The sequence below is a fragment of the Eleutherodactylus coqui genome, chromosome 2, assembly GCF_035609145.1.
Source record: "Eleutherodactylus coqui strain aEleCoq1 chromosome 2, aEleCoq1.hap1, whole genome shotgun sequence".
NCBI lineage: Eukaryota > Metazoa > Chordata > Amphibia > Anura > Eleutherodactylidae > Eleutherodactylus > Eleutherodactylus coqui.
Window position 1 is genome coordinate 130,013,524 of NC_089838.1, and position 18,121 is coordinate 130,031,644.

The following is an 18,121-nucleotide window of genomic DNA, read 5'->3' on the forward strand; positions in this document are numbered from 1 at the left end:
GCAGCGACCCTCTTTAAAAGGGGCAGGGCGATAGCCCATAATGCTGTACAGAAGCAATGAGAAATCCAATCCTGTGCCACCTCCATCAGGAGCTGCACACGTGGGCATAGCAATGGGGAACCCATGTGCCACACACTATTCATTCTGTCAAGGTGTCTGCATGCCCCAGTCAGACCGGGGTTTTTTATAAATAGTCACGGCAGGTACAACTCCGCAATGGGAATTCCGTGTGCACCCACAGCATGGGTGGCTCCCTGGAACCCACCGGCTGTACATAAATGAATCCCATTGCAGTGCCCAGCACAGCTGAAGTAACGTCAGGTGTAATGCAGGTGGGATTCGGCCCACACTGCATGTCCCAGTCAGACTGGGGTTCTTTAGAAGTGTACACATGCAGTTACAACTCCGTGTGGACCGACAGCATGGGTGGCTCCCTGGAACCCACCGGCGGTACATAAATATATCCCATTGCATTGCCCATCACCGCTGAGGTAACGTCAGGTTTAATGCAGGTGGGCTTCGGCCCACACTGCATGCCCCAGTCAGACTGGGGTTCTTTAGAAGTGGACACATGCAGTTACAACTCCGTAGGGACCGACAGCATGGGTGGGTCCCAGGAAGCCACCGGTGGTACATAAATATATCCCATTGCATTGCCCATCACAGCTGAGGTAACGTCAGGTTTAATGCAGGTGGGCTTCGGCCCACACTGCATGCCCCAGTCAGACTGGGGCTCTTTAGAAGTGGACACATGCAGTTACAATTCCGTGTGGACCGACAGCATGGGTGGGTCTCAGGAAGCCACCGGCGGTACATAAATATATCCCATTGCATTGCCCATCACAGCTGAGGTAACGTCAGGTTTAATGCAGGTGGGCTTCGGCCCACACTGCATGCCCCAGTCAGACTGGGGGTTCTTTAGAAGTGGACACATGCAGTTACAACTCCGTGTGGACCGACAGCATGGGTGGCTCCCTGGAATCCACCGGCGGTACATAAATATATCCCATTGCAGTGCCCAGCACAGTTGAGGTAACATCAGCTTTAATGCAGGTGGGCTAAAAATTACTAGGATTACAATATAGGTGAGGGCCCAAAAAAATTGGTGTACCAACAGTACAAATGTACCTCAGAAAAATTGCCCATGCCCAACCAAGAGGGCAGGTGAAACCCATTAATCGCTTTGGTTAATGTGACTTAATTTGTAACTAGGCCTGGAGGCGGCCCAGTTAAAATAGAAATTGGTTCAGGTGCAAGTTTCAACGCTTTATTGAATTGAGAATTGAAACGTATAAACATTGTTTACAAAAGTTATATGACTGAGCCTTGTGGGCCTAAGAAAAATTGCCCGTTCGGCGTGATTACGTGAGGTTTCAGGAGGAGGAGCAGGAGGAGGAGGATGAATATAATACACAGATTGATGAAGCTAAAAGGTCCCCGTTTTTTATGGTGATAGAGAACGATGCTTCCATCCGCGGGTGCAGCCTACGTATTGTTTAGGTATCGCTGCTGTCCGCTGGTGGAGAACAGAACTCTGGGGAAATCCAGGCTTTGTTCATCTTTATGATTTTAAGCCTGTCGGCACTGTCGGTTGACAGGCGGGTACGCTTATCCGTGATTATTCCCCCAGCCGCACTAAACACCCTCTCTGACAGAACGCTAGCCGCAGGAAAAGCAAGCACCTCCAGGGCATACAGCGCGAGTTCAGGCCACGTGTCCAGCTTCGACACCCAGTAGTTGTAGGGGGCAGAGGCGTCACGGATGACGGTCGTGCGATCGGCTACGTACTCCCTCACCATCCTTTTACAGTGCTCCCGCCGACTTAGCCTTGACTGGGGAGCGGTGACACAGTCTTGCTGGGGAGCCATAAAGCTGTCAAAGGCCTTGGATAGTGTTCCCCTGCCTGTGCTGTACATGCTGCCTGATCTCCGCGCCTCCCCTGCTACCTGGCCCTCGGAACTGTGCCTTCTGCCACTAGCGCTGTCGGATGGGAATTTTACCATCAGTTTGTCCGCCAGGGTCCTGTGGTATAGCATCACTCTCGAACCCCTTTCCTCTTCGGGTATGAGAGTGAAAAGGTTCTCCTTATACCGTGGATCGAGCACTGTGTACACCCAGTAATCCGTAGTGGCCAGAATGCAGGTAACGCGAGGGTCACGAGAAAGGCATCCTAACATGAAGTCCGCCATGTGTGCCAGGGTACCTGTACGCAACACATGGCTGTCCTCACTAGGAAGATCACTTTCAGGATCCTCCTCCTCCTGAGGCCATGCACGCTGAAAGGATGACAGGCAAGCAGCATGTGTACCCTCAGCAGTGGGCCAAGCTGTCTCTTCCCCCTCCTCCTCAAGCTCCTCCCCCTCCTCCTCCTCCTCCTCAACGCGCTGAGATATAGACATGAGGGTGCTTTGACTATCCAGCGACATACTGTCTTCCCCCTGCCTCCGTTTCCGAACGCAAAGCGTCTGCCTTTATGCTTTGCAGGGAACTTCTCAAGAGGCATAGCAGAGGAATGGTGACGCTAATGATTGCAGCATCGCCGCTCACCATCTGGGTAGACTCCTCAAAGTTTCCAAGGACCTGGCAGATGTCTGCCAACCAGGCCCACTCTTCTGTAAAGAATTGAGGAGGCTGACTCCCACTACGCCGCCCATGTTGGAGTTGGTATTCCACTATAGCTCTACGCTGCTCATAGAGCCTGGCCAACATGTGGAGCGTAGAGTTCCACTGTGTGGGCACGTCGCACAGCAGTCGGTGCACTGGCAGATTTAACTTATGTTGCAGGGGGCGCAGGGTGGCAGCGTCCGTCTTGGACTTGCGGAAATGTGCGCAGAGCCGGCGCACCTTTCCGAGCAGGTCTAAGAAGCGTGGGTAGCTTTTCAGAAAGCGCTGAACCACCAAATTAAAGACGTGGGCCAGGCATGGCACGTGCGTGAGGCTGCCGAGCTGCATAGCCGCCACCAGGTTACGGCTGTTGTCACACACGACCATGCCCGGTTGGAGGCTCAGCGGCGAAAGCCAGCGGTCGGTCTGCTCTGTCAGACCCTGCAGCAGTTCGTGGGCCATGTGCCTCTTCTCTCCTAAGCTGAGTAGTTTCAGCACGGCCTGCTGAGGCTTGGCCACCGCTGTGCTGCCACGCCGCGCGACACTGACTGCTAGCGGCGTGCTGCTGCTGACACATCTTGATTGCGAGACAGAGGTTGCATAGGAGGAGGAGGAGGAGGGTGCTTTAGTGGAGGAAGCATACACCGCCGCAGATACCAGCACCGAGCTGGGGCCCGCAATTCTGGGGGTGGGTAGGACGTGAGCGGTCCCAGGCTCTGACTCTGTCCCAGCCTCCACTAAATTCACCCAATGTGCTGTCAGGGAGATATAGTGGCCCTGCCCGCCTGTGCTTGTCCACGTGTCCGTTGTTAAGTGGACCTTGGCAGTAACCGCGTTGGTGAGGGCGCGTACAATGTTGCGGGAGACGTGGTCGTGCAGGGCTGGGACGGCACATCGGGAAAAGTAGTGGTGACTGGGAACCGAGGAACGCGGAGCCGCCGCCGCCATCATGTTTTTGAAAGCCTCCGTTTCCACAAGCCTATACGGCAGCATCTCCAGGCTGATCAATTTGGCTATGTGCACGTTTAACGCTTGAACGTGCGGGTGCGTGGCTGCATACTTGCGCTTGCGCTCAAACACTTACGCTAGCGACGGCTGGACGGTGCGCTGAGAGACATTGCTGGATGGGGCTGAGGACAGCAGAGGTGAGGGTGTGGGTACAGGCCGGGAGACGGTAGTGCCTGTGTCCTGAGAGGCGGGCTGGATCTCACTGGCAGGTTGGGCACAGGGAGAGAGGCAGTGGTGCAAACCGGAGGCGGTGAACGTCCTTCGTCCCACCTTGTAGGGTGCTTGGCCATCATATGTCTGCGCATGCTGGTGGTGGTGAGGCTGGTGGTGGTGGCTCCACGGCTGATCTTGGCGCGACAAACCTTGCACACCACAGTTCGTCGGTCGTCTGCACTCTCAGTGAAAAACTGCCACACCTTTGAGCACCTCGGCTTCTGCAGGGTGGCATGGCGTGAGGGGGCGCTTTGGGAAACAGTTGGTGGATTATTCGGTCTGGCCCTGCCTCTACCCCTGGCCACCGCACTGCCTCTTCCAACCTGCCCTGCTGCTGCACTTGCCTCCCCCTCTGAAGACCTGTCCTCAGTAGGCTTAGCAAACCAGGTGGGGTCAGTCACCTCATCGTCCTGCTGCTCTTCCTCCGAATCCTCTGTGCGCTTCTCCCTCGGACTTACTGCAATTACTACTACCTGAGTGATAGACAACTGTGCCTCATCGTCGTCGTCCTCCTCACCCACGGAAAGCTCTTGAGACAGTTGCCGGAAGTCCCCAGCCTCATCCCCCGGACCCCGGGAACTTTCGAAAGGTTGGGCATCGGTCACGACAAACTCCTCCGGTGGGAGAGGAACCATTGCTGCCCATTCTGGGCAGGGGCCCGAGAACAGTTCCTGGGAGTCTGCCTGCTCCTCAGAATGTGTCATTGTAATGGAGTGAGGAGGCTGGGAGGAAGGAGGAGCAGCAGCCAGAGGATTCAGAGTTGCAGCAGTGGACGGCGTAGAACTCTGGGTGGTCGATAGATTGCTGGATGCACTTTCTGCCATCCACGACAGGACCTGCTCACACTGCTCATTTTCTAATAAAGGTCTACCGCGTGGACCCATTAATTGTGAGATGATTCTGGGGACGCCAGAAACGTGCCTCTCTCCTAATCCCGCAGCAGTCGGCTGCGATACACCTGGATCAGGAGCTCGGCCTGTGCCCACATCCTGACTTGGGCCTCCGCGTCCTCGGCCGCGTCCACGTCCTCTAGGCCTACCCCTACCCCTCAGCATGCTGTATTACCAGTAGTGCAGAAACAGAATGCTGTAATTAAATGTGCCGCTTATTGGCCTGTGGTTGGAGGCTGACTTCCCTTACGGAATGCACAGCAGAGCCAGGAAACAATTTTGCGCACGCCTGTAGTGAGACGTAGGTGCGTATCACTGAGCTAGTGGAATTCACAGCTCAGAAGCAGTCAAGTGGCCAAAGGCCAGTAGTAGGCCTTAAGTATTTTGCTTCTATTTTTTAAAATGCTGAACTGATACAGCAGACAGATACTGTAGGCAGTGTATAATATTATGTATACTGTTTCCCTCTGCCGGGATGACGGCGGTGATGTAACGGAGACAGCAGAGGCAGGAAACAATTTTGCGCAAGGCTGCTGTAACGCTTAGCTGCGTAGTAATTAGGACTTCTACCCCCAGCAGACAGATACTGTAGGCAGCATATAATGTTATGTATACTGTTTCCCTCTGCCGGGATGACGGCAGTGATGTATCGGAGACAGCAGAGCAGGAAACAATTTTGCGCAAGCCTGCTATAACGCTTAGCTGCGTATTAATTAGGACTACTACCCCCAGCAGACAGATACTGTAGGCAGCGTATAATATTATGTATACTGTTTCCCTCTGCCGGGATGATGGCGGTGATGTAACGGAGACAGCAGAGGCAAAAAACAATTTTGCGCAAGGCTGCTGTAACTCTTAGCTGCGTATTAATTAGGACTTCTACCCCCAGCAGACAGATACTGTAGGCAGTGTATAATATTATGTATACTGTTTCCCTCTGCCAGGATGACGGCGGAGATGTAACGGAGAAAGCAGAGGCAGGAAACAATTTTGCGCAAGCCTGCTGTAACGCTTAGCTGCATATTAATTAGGACTTCTACCCCCAGCAGACAGATACTGTAGGCAGCGTATAATATTATGTATACTGATTCCCTCTGCCGGGATGACGGCGGTGATGTAACGGAGACAGCAGAGCCAGGAAACAATTTTGCGCAAGCCTGCTCTATCGCTTAGCTGCGTATTAATTAGGACTACTACCCCCAGCAGACACGCAGTAAACTGTACACGGTCACAGGCAGCCCAAATATAGTATTTTTCCCCAATTTTTTTTGAAAAAGCCCACTGCCTATATAGCCTGTATATCTCTTTCCCTGCCTCACCAGTACTGCCCCTATACTCTGTGCAATGACTGCAGACTGAGGACGCCATGCTCTGCACGCCCGATATACACAAAAAAAAATTGTGCAACACTGCTAAAAGCAGCCTCAACAGTACTGCACACGGTCAGATGTGGCCCTAAGAAGGACCGTTGGGGTTCTTCAAGCCTAAAATAACTCCTTACGCTCTCCCTATAGCAGCAGCAGCAGCACTGTCCCTGATCTCTGTCAGAATGCATCTGTGGCGAGCTGCGGGCGGGGCAGATTTTAATACTCGGGTGTCACCTGATCTCCCCAGCCACTCACTGCAGAGGGGTGGTATAGGGCTGGAACATCCCAGGAGGAAGTTGTAATGCCTTCCATGTCTTTCTATTGGCCAGAAAAGCACGCAAATGTCTCAGAGATGAAAGTGAAAGTAACTCGAATATCGCGTGGTGCTCGCCTCTAGTATTGAGCATCTCGAACACCCTAATACTCGAACGAGCATCAAGCTTGGACGAATACGCTCGCTCATCTCTTCATTTTAACCAAACGAGAAGCAAACGGCCGAATGATAGATGTTAAGCGGACTGAAAGACGTTGATGAGCGAATCGTTAAAAAAACTGCACGAGAGGCGCAAGATAGACAACGATTAACGCTAAGACGATGGCTTTTGAGCGAATTATGAGTGATAATCGTTCTGTCTAAATCAACCAATACTCTTCTGTCAAGTTCATAAATAACTGAATATACAACATCACAATAATACTTGGTGTAAAAAAGTAATTTTAAATATATTGGTTAATTTTAGCTATAAGGAAGTATTTACATACATTGATTTAACTATGCAGTTAAAACAGCAATTTAAAAAAAATTGCACTTCGAAACGCATGCAATTTTTAACATTTTGACAAGTTTTTGTATGCATTGTTTGTCCCTAAGATTTCTGGATGCACTTCATAACAGAAAATACTGAAACCAGCAACAATAACTAATCTAAACTGCATCAAAACGTTAGAAACCATGTGCGTTTTCAAGACTAGTTTTTGATGCTGTTTTAACGTCACGGTCAAAAGCGACTCCTGAAAATGTACTCTTCATTAACCCTTTCCAATCCTATTTGTATCCTGGTTTTCCTAGGGGGCTTACCCTTTTTCTGCTGTTATACAATGGCGCTATATGCTGGCTAAAGCCAGTACTGCATGAGGTGACACATTGGATAGGCTCCAACAGCAGAGAGGCTGGCAATATACAGTAAGAGAACCACGACGGGCGTCTTCCAACATCGCAGCTGTACAGCCTTAAATCATCAGAGGTCAGACAGTGGATTGGAAAGGGTTAAAATAAGAAAACATAAGTGGCTATGCTTCTTTGTTGGTTATGGCTGGGATGAAGGATGGAAATATCTGTTGTCATAATGTTCCAATTATACCTAATGAGCTTTAAAGGGGTTATATGATATTAAGGAAGTGTTTGTTTGCTAGAAACAGCACCTCTGTTCTCTATGGGGTCTGTCTAATACAGTGAAACCACTCCAAAGGTCCAGCTCTTTGAGTAGAGCGCCCCTGTTCCAGATTTAGGCCACTTTCACATGGCCGTGAAAATTGTGCGGAATTTGTGTGTTATGAGGCAGAAATCTCACATGAATATGAACCACATTCTTTTGGATGGGGTCATATACATGAGCGATTTTGTTCCCACGTCACATCACAGTGCGGGAAAAAGTGTCGGCATGTCCTATCTTTGAGCATACCCTCGGAATGCACATCAAAACACATCATGTGCACGCAAATGCGATGTGAGGTTTCCCATTGAAAACAATTGATTTGAACCTCACCGAAGTGATGGGAGGTGTTTTTGTAAGGAAAATGCCTCACATCCACCGGTTCATTTTCACTGTATATACTTAGAACTATTGCTCCCTAAATGGGTGGAACCGGGTGCTTGTAACAATTTGTATCTATTGTGCGTGGGCTACCTTAGTCTAAGTGCTCTCATGAAAAGCTAAAAACCATGTACTGTATATGTGTAGATGCACACTAAACACATATTATACACCTACTACTACTAGTGAAAAAATCTAAGACTCTATTAAAAAGTTATTATTAGAGATGAGCGAGCATACTCGCTAAGGACAATTACTCGATCGAGCATTGTCCTTAGCGAGTATCTCCCCACTCGAAGAAAAAGGTTCGGGTGCCGGCGCGGGTGACAGGTGAATTGCGGCAGTGAGCAGGAGAGAGCGGGGGGGAGAGAGGGAGAGAGAGATCTCCCCTCCGTTCCTCCCCACTCTCCCCCACTGCTCCCCGTCCGCCGCCGGCAGCCGAATCTTTTCTTTCGAGCGGGCAGGTATTCGCTAAGGGCAATGCTCTCTCGAGTAATTGCCCTTAGCGAGTATGCTCGCTCATCTCTAGTTATTATACATATTTATGTCCCCGTTATCATACAGCTTTCTTCTATTAAACAGATGCCAAGAAACCAAAATGGCCTTTCTCGAAGAAAGCATCGGTAAGCATTTCATTTTTTTCACTGACATTAAGAGACATACATTTTTTTTTCTAGATTAATTTTATTGCTATAGTTTAAAAATATACTTAACCATTGTAGACTTTGCTTCCTAATCCTTAGGTAACCGCGGTCTTAGTCATGTCCTGTAAATCCTACTTCACATAATCATTTACTTAGAATTCAAAGCTTAGATTACGGCATGATTACAACTTCAAGATCTGAGCCACAAAACGCGGTACATTAAAATACTGTTGTGTTGTCCAAGACATAATCACGACTCTTCACATGAGTTATGGAATGAATATGCTGAAAGCTTTCATAGAAATCTTCTGCGGCACGGATTATAAAGACTGTGGTAGCAAATTCAAGTGAAGAGGGGAGGTGCAAGAGAAGCCTTATATGAAATGTAGACTTGATCAATATAGAGAGAAGGCGATACTGAACTGAGAGGTAGAATTGGAGTTGGTAACTGGAGATTAGTGCTGTAGAAATGTACAGAAACGTTAGGGGAACTGGAAGAATTTTGAATTGTAACTCTGGATGATTTGCGGACAATGTATGGACTGAGAGGATGACACTGGAGGAGCATGAGAGAAGATGAATCATTTGATTAGTAGTGTTGAGTATAGGAAGGATGCTAGTTGTATTAGTCAAGGCAAGATATAATGAAGGCTTGAGCAAACATTTCAGTTGCATCATGGATATTGGACTAATAACTAGTTCTTATGTTTGTATCATAGTTCGTCAAAGGCAAACAAAAGCAAAGTCCTGATTTGGAGGGCTGCCTGCAAACGTTCAAGGTTCCAGATTTCACTGAATATGAATTCTATAATATTAAGGTATAGTAAGGAATTATCAAGGTCTTTTGGCCTCCCAACATGAAAAAATATACTTTCTATCATGTGATTTTTGAGATGAACCCTTTCCAATCCACTGTCTGACGTCTGAAGACATTCTGATTGAAGGCTGTACAGCTCCGATGTCGGAAGACGTCCGGCAGGGTATTCTTACTGTATATTACTGGCTGCTCTGTTGTCAGGGGCCTCTCCATCATGTCGCATACCGCAGTACTAGCTCTAGCTAGCAGGAAACCCTGAATCCAAAATTGGATTGCAAAGGGTTAATGTATTCTTTCACTATAATAAAGAATAGTTCATTCAACTGACATATTCAGCTTTGATTTTAAGTTGACCTACTAGGGTCTGCCACTTGGCCGGTCAGCTGTTCGGTCGCCCGCTGTTAGTGCCAAAACAGAGTGTATGGAGAAAAAGCAGAATGCTTCATCCCCTGTGTAGTTGCTGGCGCTTTAGCCATCACAGCCACACCTGACACCTTCTATACACTCTACTGCTAAATGTCTCACAACTCATAAGGCATGCAAAGCAGACCCATATACCTTCAGTGGAGCTTGTGCAGCACCACACTTCAGTGTCTACACCCATGACCAGCGAACAGTAGGACCCAAGCACCCACCCGTAAATACACACAAGTAACATAACCGACAGTAAACTGTTCAAGTGGCATGGTATCTTCAAGAAAAATTGGTTACAGCACACAATGGCAAACCGTGCATTACACAAGATAATATAACTCTGGCTAACCACTCCCAAATAACTTCACTGGAACATCTACATTCCAGTTCAAACATACTGTATATATTAGGAAAGGGGTTGTGATTCATGGTTACAGATGGTTCATCTCAATAATCCTCTTCCAAGTACAATACTTTCAATTCTCCTTTTTCTAAACTATAGGATAAAAGCTGGGATGAATTCAGAAATATGCACACCATCGAGAATAAGCAGATAATGCATTCCTCAAACAGGAAAAGACAGGAGTCTATCTGGGAACTCTTTACCTCAGAATGTACTTACTTTTTGGAACATTTGCTAGTCCTTAAAATGGTGAGTCTAAAATTATATCAATTATTAAAGGGGTTGTCCCGCGCCGAAACGTTTTTTTTTTTTTTCAATAGCCCCCCCGTTCGGCGCGAGACAAACCCGATGCAGGGGTAAAAAAAAAAACGTCCAGTACTTACCCGAATCCCCGCATCCCCACGACTTCTTACTTACCTTAGTAAGATGGCCGCCGGGATCTTCACCCACGATGCACCGCGGGTCTTCTCCCATGGTGCACCGTGGGCTCTGTGCGCTCCATTGCCGATTCCAGCCTCCTGATTGGCTGGAATCGGCACACGTGACGGGGCGGAGCTACAAGGAGCAGCTCTCCGGCACGAGCGGCCCCATTCGGAAGGGAGAAGACCGGACTGCGCAAGCGCGTCTAATCGGGCGATTAGACACTGAAATTAGACGGCACCATGGAGACGAGGACGCCAGCAACGGAACAGGTAAGTGAATAACTTCTGTATGGCTCATATTTAATGCACGATGTACATTACAAAGTGCATTAATATGGCCATACAGAAGTGTATACCCCCACTTTCTTTCGCGGGACAACCCCTTTAATATCACGATTTGGTGGAGATTATGGGTACTCAATAATTTGATTGCTATCAGAGTGTAAATTTATCATCTGGCACCTAAACCTATACAGATTCAAAGGGATATCCTAAAATCTAGTTGTGTAATACCTACAGGATAGGAGATACCTTTATAATCAGTCGGGGTCTAACTGCTGAGACCCCCACTGATCCTGAGAATAGGGGTCTTGTGTCCCCACTCTTCTTGACTGCGATGAGTAGGAGATTGAATGGAGCAATGGTTGGGCATGCGCAACGCTACTTCACCCTCTTTTAGTGTGACTGCTGGAGATAGCTGAGTACAAGTTCTTGGCAATTTCTATCAGACCCACTGAAAACAACGAAGCAGTGACTGCATATGAGTGGCCAACACTCCATGTAATCTGACAAGACTGCAAATTCTCTGGATCGATGGGGGGTCTCAGCTGAGACCTTCACCGATTATAAAGTTATCTCCTATCCTGTGGATAGGACATGGCTATAGATTTTGGGATAACCCCTTTAATGGAAGTTTTTTTTCGAGATGTTACTATTTTTTTAGACTGTAACTAGAGATGAGCGAGCACACTCTGATAAAGCAGTTACTCGAGCGAGCATCGCTCTTCTCGAGTAACTGCTTACTGGTTCGAGCAGGCTCGGAGGGGCGGCGGGGGTGAGCGGCGGGTGTTAGCAGGGGGTAGAGAGAGATCTCTCTCACTCTCCCCCCTGCTGCCCCCCGCTCACCCCTCAGAACCTGCTTGGACCAGTAAGCAGTTACTCGAGAAGAGCGATGCTCGCTCGAGTAACTGCTTTATCCGAGCATGCTCGCTCATCTCTAGCTGTAACCATTGCATCTATTGACTGTAAATAAAAACTGAAACTTTAAGTGGGTAGTATGTGATTACAGAAAAAAGGTGGTCAGTAATCATTCTGGGAACAGTGACACTCTTGTCTATAGTCTATGTCTATATTGCAGTTCAACCCCCTTCAACTCATTGTGGGGCCTGTATCACTCCTGGGTGATATCCTATTAATTATAGGTTTCCTATTGCATTGTGTACATTTTTATTTCATTTATATTAATTCCATTTTGCTATTTTTAATATCATAGATATTTCTTCACGCACTAAAGCACTTACAGAACAATGAACATCTGCTGGATGTGGATCCAGTTAGACTCTTTGCCAATTTGGAAGAACTGAATCAGGTAATCTTTTTTTTCTTTTACATTGCAGTTATTTTCACACATGGCGCCCCGGCTTGAAGTTTTGCAATTGTCTTTGGGTGCTATTTAATTAATTACCATTTTGCTGCCATCTCCTGGAGTCTTGGAGTTTGTTACTTTCCCTAATGGAAGACGAAAGCATCTGAACGAGTATTGTGGAATTGTTTAGTAGAATATTCTTTATTTTATTAGGAAAGCCTGAATTTTGCCACCAACATGTTTAACACTATCGAAGACAGAGAACTTGGATCTACAACGTCCTCCTCATTATCCCTAGCAGACTTACTAGCGAAGGTCAGTTTAATCCCTTAAGGACCGGGCTGTTTTGTAGCTTAAGCACCAGACACTTTTTAGGGATTTTAGCCATGTGGTGGTTTTACTGCCCTATTTTTTTTTTCCATTAGCTACTAAAATTATTTTTGCTGCGTTTTTTTCCCCGTGACATATAGATTTATTTTTTAAATATTTTTACTGCCTTTTTTTTCCAATTTTTAGTTTTATTGGGGGTAAAAAGCTAAAAAAATGATTTTAAAAATGAGTTTTAACATTTCTAGTTTTTTTTTATTTAGTATATTTATTTATGCTAAAATAAAGTATGCGAATGGGTTCCTCATATTGTTTCGGACGTTTTGATATATAATCTGTATGGTTTTGGATTATAGGGCGCATGTAGCGACGGTTTTGGTTGGCTTTGGGTTATTTTCTTTCTTATGTATATATTGCTGTTTTATTCTGTAATTGTGTTTTATTCATTTATGTAACTATTCTTTTTACTATATATGCCCCCCATAATGTCATATAAGACCTCTGGGGGACATTCACATGTTGTTTTTTTTTTACACTTTTATTTGACATTTTTCCATTATAGCTGGGGCATCCATTGGAGCCCCAGTTATAGGGAAAAACATCCCCTGTAGTAACATTACTCACTGGCAGAGCTAGTTAGGGTCTAGTACGACCCTGCAGCTCTGCTGTAGCAGGTCATCCCGGCAGTCACGTGACCCCCGAGCTCCCATAATGGAAACTACACTTCCAGTTTCATTGAGCGTTGTGTACTCGGGGAAGGAGAAGGCAGAAAGGGTTAAAAACCCCTCCTACCTTCTCCTCCGGGTTATCAGCTGTGACTAACAGCTGACAGCCCATCCTGCTTCTGATTGATTACAAAAGCAGGAGGCTTTAATCCTTAAGGCTTAAAGCCCTGGAACAGGCACCGTAAATTTACTGTGTATATTTATTCTCTTTTTGAATCTATGTCTGTAGAGGGGGTTGTTGTCTTCTACCATTTTTGCTAGACTAATACTAGTGCATATGCTTGGAATCATCTAATAGCACCGTTTCTGGTAATATAACCAAGTTGTTTTTTTTTTTTTTATGCTGTAGCTCTTCAAAGAAAATCTCTGCTTAAGTCATCAGATCTACTGCCTGAATTACACGTCCGCTGTCATCTACCTGGAGACACTAAAACAAAGAGAAGATTTTACAGCATATAGCAAAGTAATATATCTGGGATTTTAAATGTCAAAATTTGTATTGTGTTAGGGATCGGACAAAAATAGCTCAGAGCTCTGGGTAAACGTGTCTATTACATATGTGATACTCTATACAAACAGCATACTTATAGACATTTAATAGCTTATTTTATGAATTGAATTCAAAGCTACTTCTAAGGGCTTATTCACATGGATGTATATCGGCCAGGTTATCTCGCCCGGCCGATATACGCTGCCCCTCCCTGCAAGGGGAGGAGGTGGGACGGGATGGGATCAGTGCACTGAGCTCCCGCACCCTCTTCGCCCCTCTCCACTGTTTGCAGGACCTAAAACTAAGAAGAGCTCATCCAGGCAAACGAAGGTCAGTATTAAGTAAAAAAACAAGGAATGAGTCAGTGGGCCAATGCTGCAGAGCTAATCAGCCAGCTACACTGACCTTACACCATAACTTATCCTCATGAGGACCTCTCAGTTCTGCTGACATGTCTACTTTGGAAAATGCTTGTGTTTGTATGGATTCCAATAGACGAACAGGAGCTTACATTTTATCCTATATGGTTTTTCACGCTTTTCTGTTTGTATATTTTGTACTGCTACGCTATGTTTACAGCCTACGGTACTATCATACCTACATATATAATATGTTAGTGTGTCTCTTTTCACTTATTGTGAATAGGTTTTAGAGCCTGCAGGTTGTTTGAATTGAACTTTTAACATAAAATTGCTGTAAAAGAGCAAACATGTCACTCACAGTATAGCGCCACTCACATTCAGCCACTCATATTTTAAAAACTTGGTACTACACAGCCAAAGAATTATTTATTTCTTCAGATCTGCAGTTCTTGTTTTTTTTGTTTTTTTATGAAGTGGCATAATACACCATTTTTCACTTACACTCTGGACAAAGCATTTAAAGGGACAGGAAGTACTGCTTGTTGTAAAGAAGAACTGAAAAGAGTTTAGAGGGGAAGTGCAGACATTAGAAAGCTGATATTCCTCATTAGTCATAAGCCCTCTTTTGTGCATTGTGTGCTATCCTGGCAATACTAATATAAATTGTTTTTGGGAGATACAACAAATTTTGGGCAAGCTCCTCCCTGTACCCACGGGGGGTCATAGAAGGAATACACATTCTTTCGTTTCCTGTGGATCCTGCGGACAATTGTCCTCTGTTACTACGTGCAGACCTGGACTTGGAGGTGTAGAGTGGATGGGTCCTCCCCTCATGGGAAGCATCCTCCACCTACACCGGGTAAGTCATCTTTTCTAATCTACATTTTGCAACAATGGTTGGCTGTCTTGGATATTCGTAAGAGGGGCGCTGTCCTCATTGCTTTTCATCCTGGCAATACTAGTTGCTACATCAGTATCCTCATACAACAGATACTTGAGTTCAAACCTAGACTTTATGCCTTTTACAAATAGCAGTCTTTAGTTCTTGGTGCAATAAGCTTTTTTTCTTTGTGCTTCCATAGTGGTGCGAACAACAGGAACAGTGCAGGCGGCTGCACCTCACTGATTTGCTGGTAGCACCATTACATCGACTGACCCGATATCCACTGCTCCTTAAGAACATATGGAAAAAAAGTAATGATGCTGCAGAAAAAGTGTCCATCTATTCAATGAAGGAGAAAGTAGAAAGTTCCATAAGTAAGTCAAGAAACTTTGGTTTGCCAGCAAATTGTTTTTATGTTACTACTATCAGTGTTTAGCTTGCTGCAATAAACAGACTGAAAGGCTGTGAGTGAGAGGGGGGCGGCGAGCAGGCGGTGTGAAGGGAGAGCAGTCTGTTGGGGGGAGGGAGCAGTCTGTGAAAGAAAAAAGGGGGCCACGTGGAGGTGTCTGTGTAGCATGAAGAGCAGTCTGTGAGAGAGGAGGGACCATGGAAGTATTCTGTAATAGAGAAGGGCAGGGAGAGAAATCTGTAACACAGTGGGACCATAACACAAAGTCTGTGTGAGAGGGGGATGTCTGTCCTTTGTAGTCTCAGCCTCAGCGTAGATTCATTCAACATTATTTACTGAGCCCTTACTGATAGACACATCCTCATAGACGGAACATGTGCCAAAGGTACCTTTACATAGGCCAATAGTCGCCTGAATAATCACTCAAACAAGTGACTGCCAGCTGCATACACATGTTCCCTGGCAGGGCACCGAACGAGAAGTTGCTCAGTAGTCGCTCGTTGTTTCATTCCAGTGAGCTGAAATGGAATGACTAGTGACTTCTCACACAGTATTAGGCCTCCTTCATACGAGCGATGCGTTTTCACGAAAAATGTGTGTTAATGAAAAAACGCAAGCAAGTCCAATTTGCATTTTCTTGTCCATTTGCAAGGGGGGCTGTTTTCTAATGGATAAATAGAGGCAGCTGTAATCCTTTCTTGGCGCTGGATGTAGCTATACTCCCTCCACCTCCCTTTTTTCCCCCAGCTCCCATAGGAGTCTATGGGAGCTTCCAATGTATCTCGGCCAAAAGATAGGGCAAGACCTTATTCAGGCGAGCGTATTTACGTAGCTAATTTAGTCGCGATAAAAAAAATTGCGGCCAACTGAAGCATTGGATTCCAATGTATTCATTCAGATGAGCGATTTTTAGCCGTGTAAAAACACCGCACTGAAAACAATAGGACATTGGCAACCGAAAACGGTGACCGATTTTATACACAGCTGGAAAAGATAGGTCTTACCCTATCTTTTGGCCAAGATATAGTAGAAGCTCCCATAGACTCCTACGGTAGCAGAAAAAAAAAGGGGGGGAGGAGGGAGTTTAGCTGCATCCAACGCCGGAAAAGCATCACAGCAGGCATTTCGATGATTTCTGCTGACCGAGCAATTTCCGGGCTGCAGCGTATATTTTCGGTAATACACCATCATTCATAGCCATTCAGCGAATGACATGGCTGTGATTGGTTCATGGATCCCCAGCTCTGACTGGCTGACCCAGCGGTGCTCATGATCCAATCACAGCTCTCGCCTACTGGAGGCGTGGTATTCAAAGCCCCATTAGTTCCCAGGAAGAGAGTGCTGTCAGCACGGAGGACACAGCAGTCTGCCACAGCGCCGCCGGAGACCAGTGCAAGACACTGGGACACCGTCGGCTAGATGAGTATAAGACACCCCCTAAAAATGAGGCACAATTTAATATAAGACAGTGTCTTATTTGGGGGGAAAACCACGGTCTATACCTGATAATCGTACTGTGTAAAGGTACTTTCAACTGTAATAAGCTATCATTTTATTTTAGGATTAATGTAGAATAATGAACTAAACAAGAGCAGAACTGACCAGTGCAAAAACTACCTCAACATACAATATGCTTTTCTGCTTAGAAGGAAGTAGAATAGTGTGTCACATAAGAATACATCATTATCACCTGTTATAGGACAGGATTATGAATTGTTATTCCTCATACGATGCATAAAGAATTCCTTTTTTTAGAGAACAATAAGTAAGAGGTATGCTTTGGGCACAGGCCTTATAACTGGAGGGAACTATCCATAGTTTTCAATGAATTTACATATAACGCCTATAATAAATGCACATAGAGCTTGATTACAGAGCTGAAGGTGTTCCAGGTATGTTATAGATTCTTATGAGCAGCACCAGGATTACTAGTTGTCCGTGAATTCCTGTGGGAAGTGGAGATTTTTTTCTAGAATTTGTGAAAAATTGGTACTTCAGTGATTTTTTTCTGTACTTTGGAAAAGCTTGTGTAGGTTATTGTGATTGTAATTATCATCATTAAACAGGTTACACTACTTGCTGCTAAGTTCATATCACTAGTCTGAGTTATAGGCGCATTGTATATTACATATCATTTTGATGATTCAGCATATTTTTGAATTAGTTGGCTTTTCCATGATTTTAGAATAAGTTGTTTAGAAAAACAGAAACCCTGAAGACTATTGGTGGGGTCTCAGCCTTTGTTATGGGCAAGTCACACATATACAGTGCAACTAAAGGGATTGGCACCTTCAGGGTGAAATTATACAAAGCATTTTTAAAGAGCCGCTCCAATGATTTGTATATATAAATGAGCTAGTGTTACTTTGGTTAATTATTTTGTTCTATCTGAAACTCTAGGAGTTTCTTGGTGTCATGTGATCTCAGTTCTGACCAGCTCATATTTACTTGGGGTTATATGTTCAGTTTCAAGTCAGTTTCTCAGCCTGTGTGAAGCTACTGCATGGAGTGTAGTACAGAAACTGCCTAGAAGGGGGACACAGGCACTCCTATAACAGTTACTGATGATGATCACACAGTTATAATAGAGGAGATCACAGCTCATCCTTCTGACTGTATACTTATGCTCTGTAGCTTACTTAGGTGAAGACAGAATTCAAATGGTAATCACAGTGTTGCAGAGATTGTACTGGCTGTAGCTGATCATGTAATGCTGTGCTGATGCATCATGGGATTGATGTGAA

General features: G+C 45.8%; 1 protein-coding gene across 4 annotated transcripts in view; it reads left to right on the top strand.

The window, feature by feature from the left end:
• Positions 1–18,121, top strand: part of PLEKHG7 (pleckstrin homology and RhoGEF domain containing G7) — a 60,041-nt gene that overhangs the window by 25,826 nt on the left and 16,094 nt on the right. For all 4 annotated transcript variants that reach the window (XM_066591513.1, XM_066591516.1, XM_066591515.1 and 1 more), the window contains exons 6-12: positions 8,479–8,519; positions 9,260–9,358; positions 10,274–10,423; positions 12,089–12,184; positions 12,395–12,496; positions 13,583–13,696; positions 15,168–15,342. In XM_066591513.1, the coding sequence (XP_066447610.1) occupies positions 8,479–8,519; positions 9,260–9,358; positions 10,274–10,423; positions 12,089–12,184; positions 12,395–12,496; positions 13,583–13,696; positions 15,168–15,342 (777 nt within the window). The remainder of the gene's footprint in view (positions 1–8,478; positions 8,520–9,259; positions 9,359–10,273; positions 10,424–12,088; positions 12,185–12,394; positions 12,497–13,582; positions 13,697–15,167; positions 15,343–18,121) is intronic.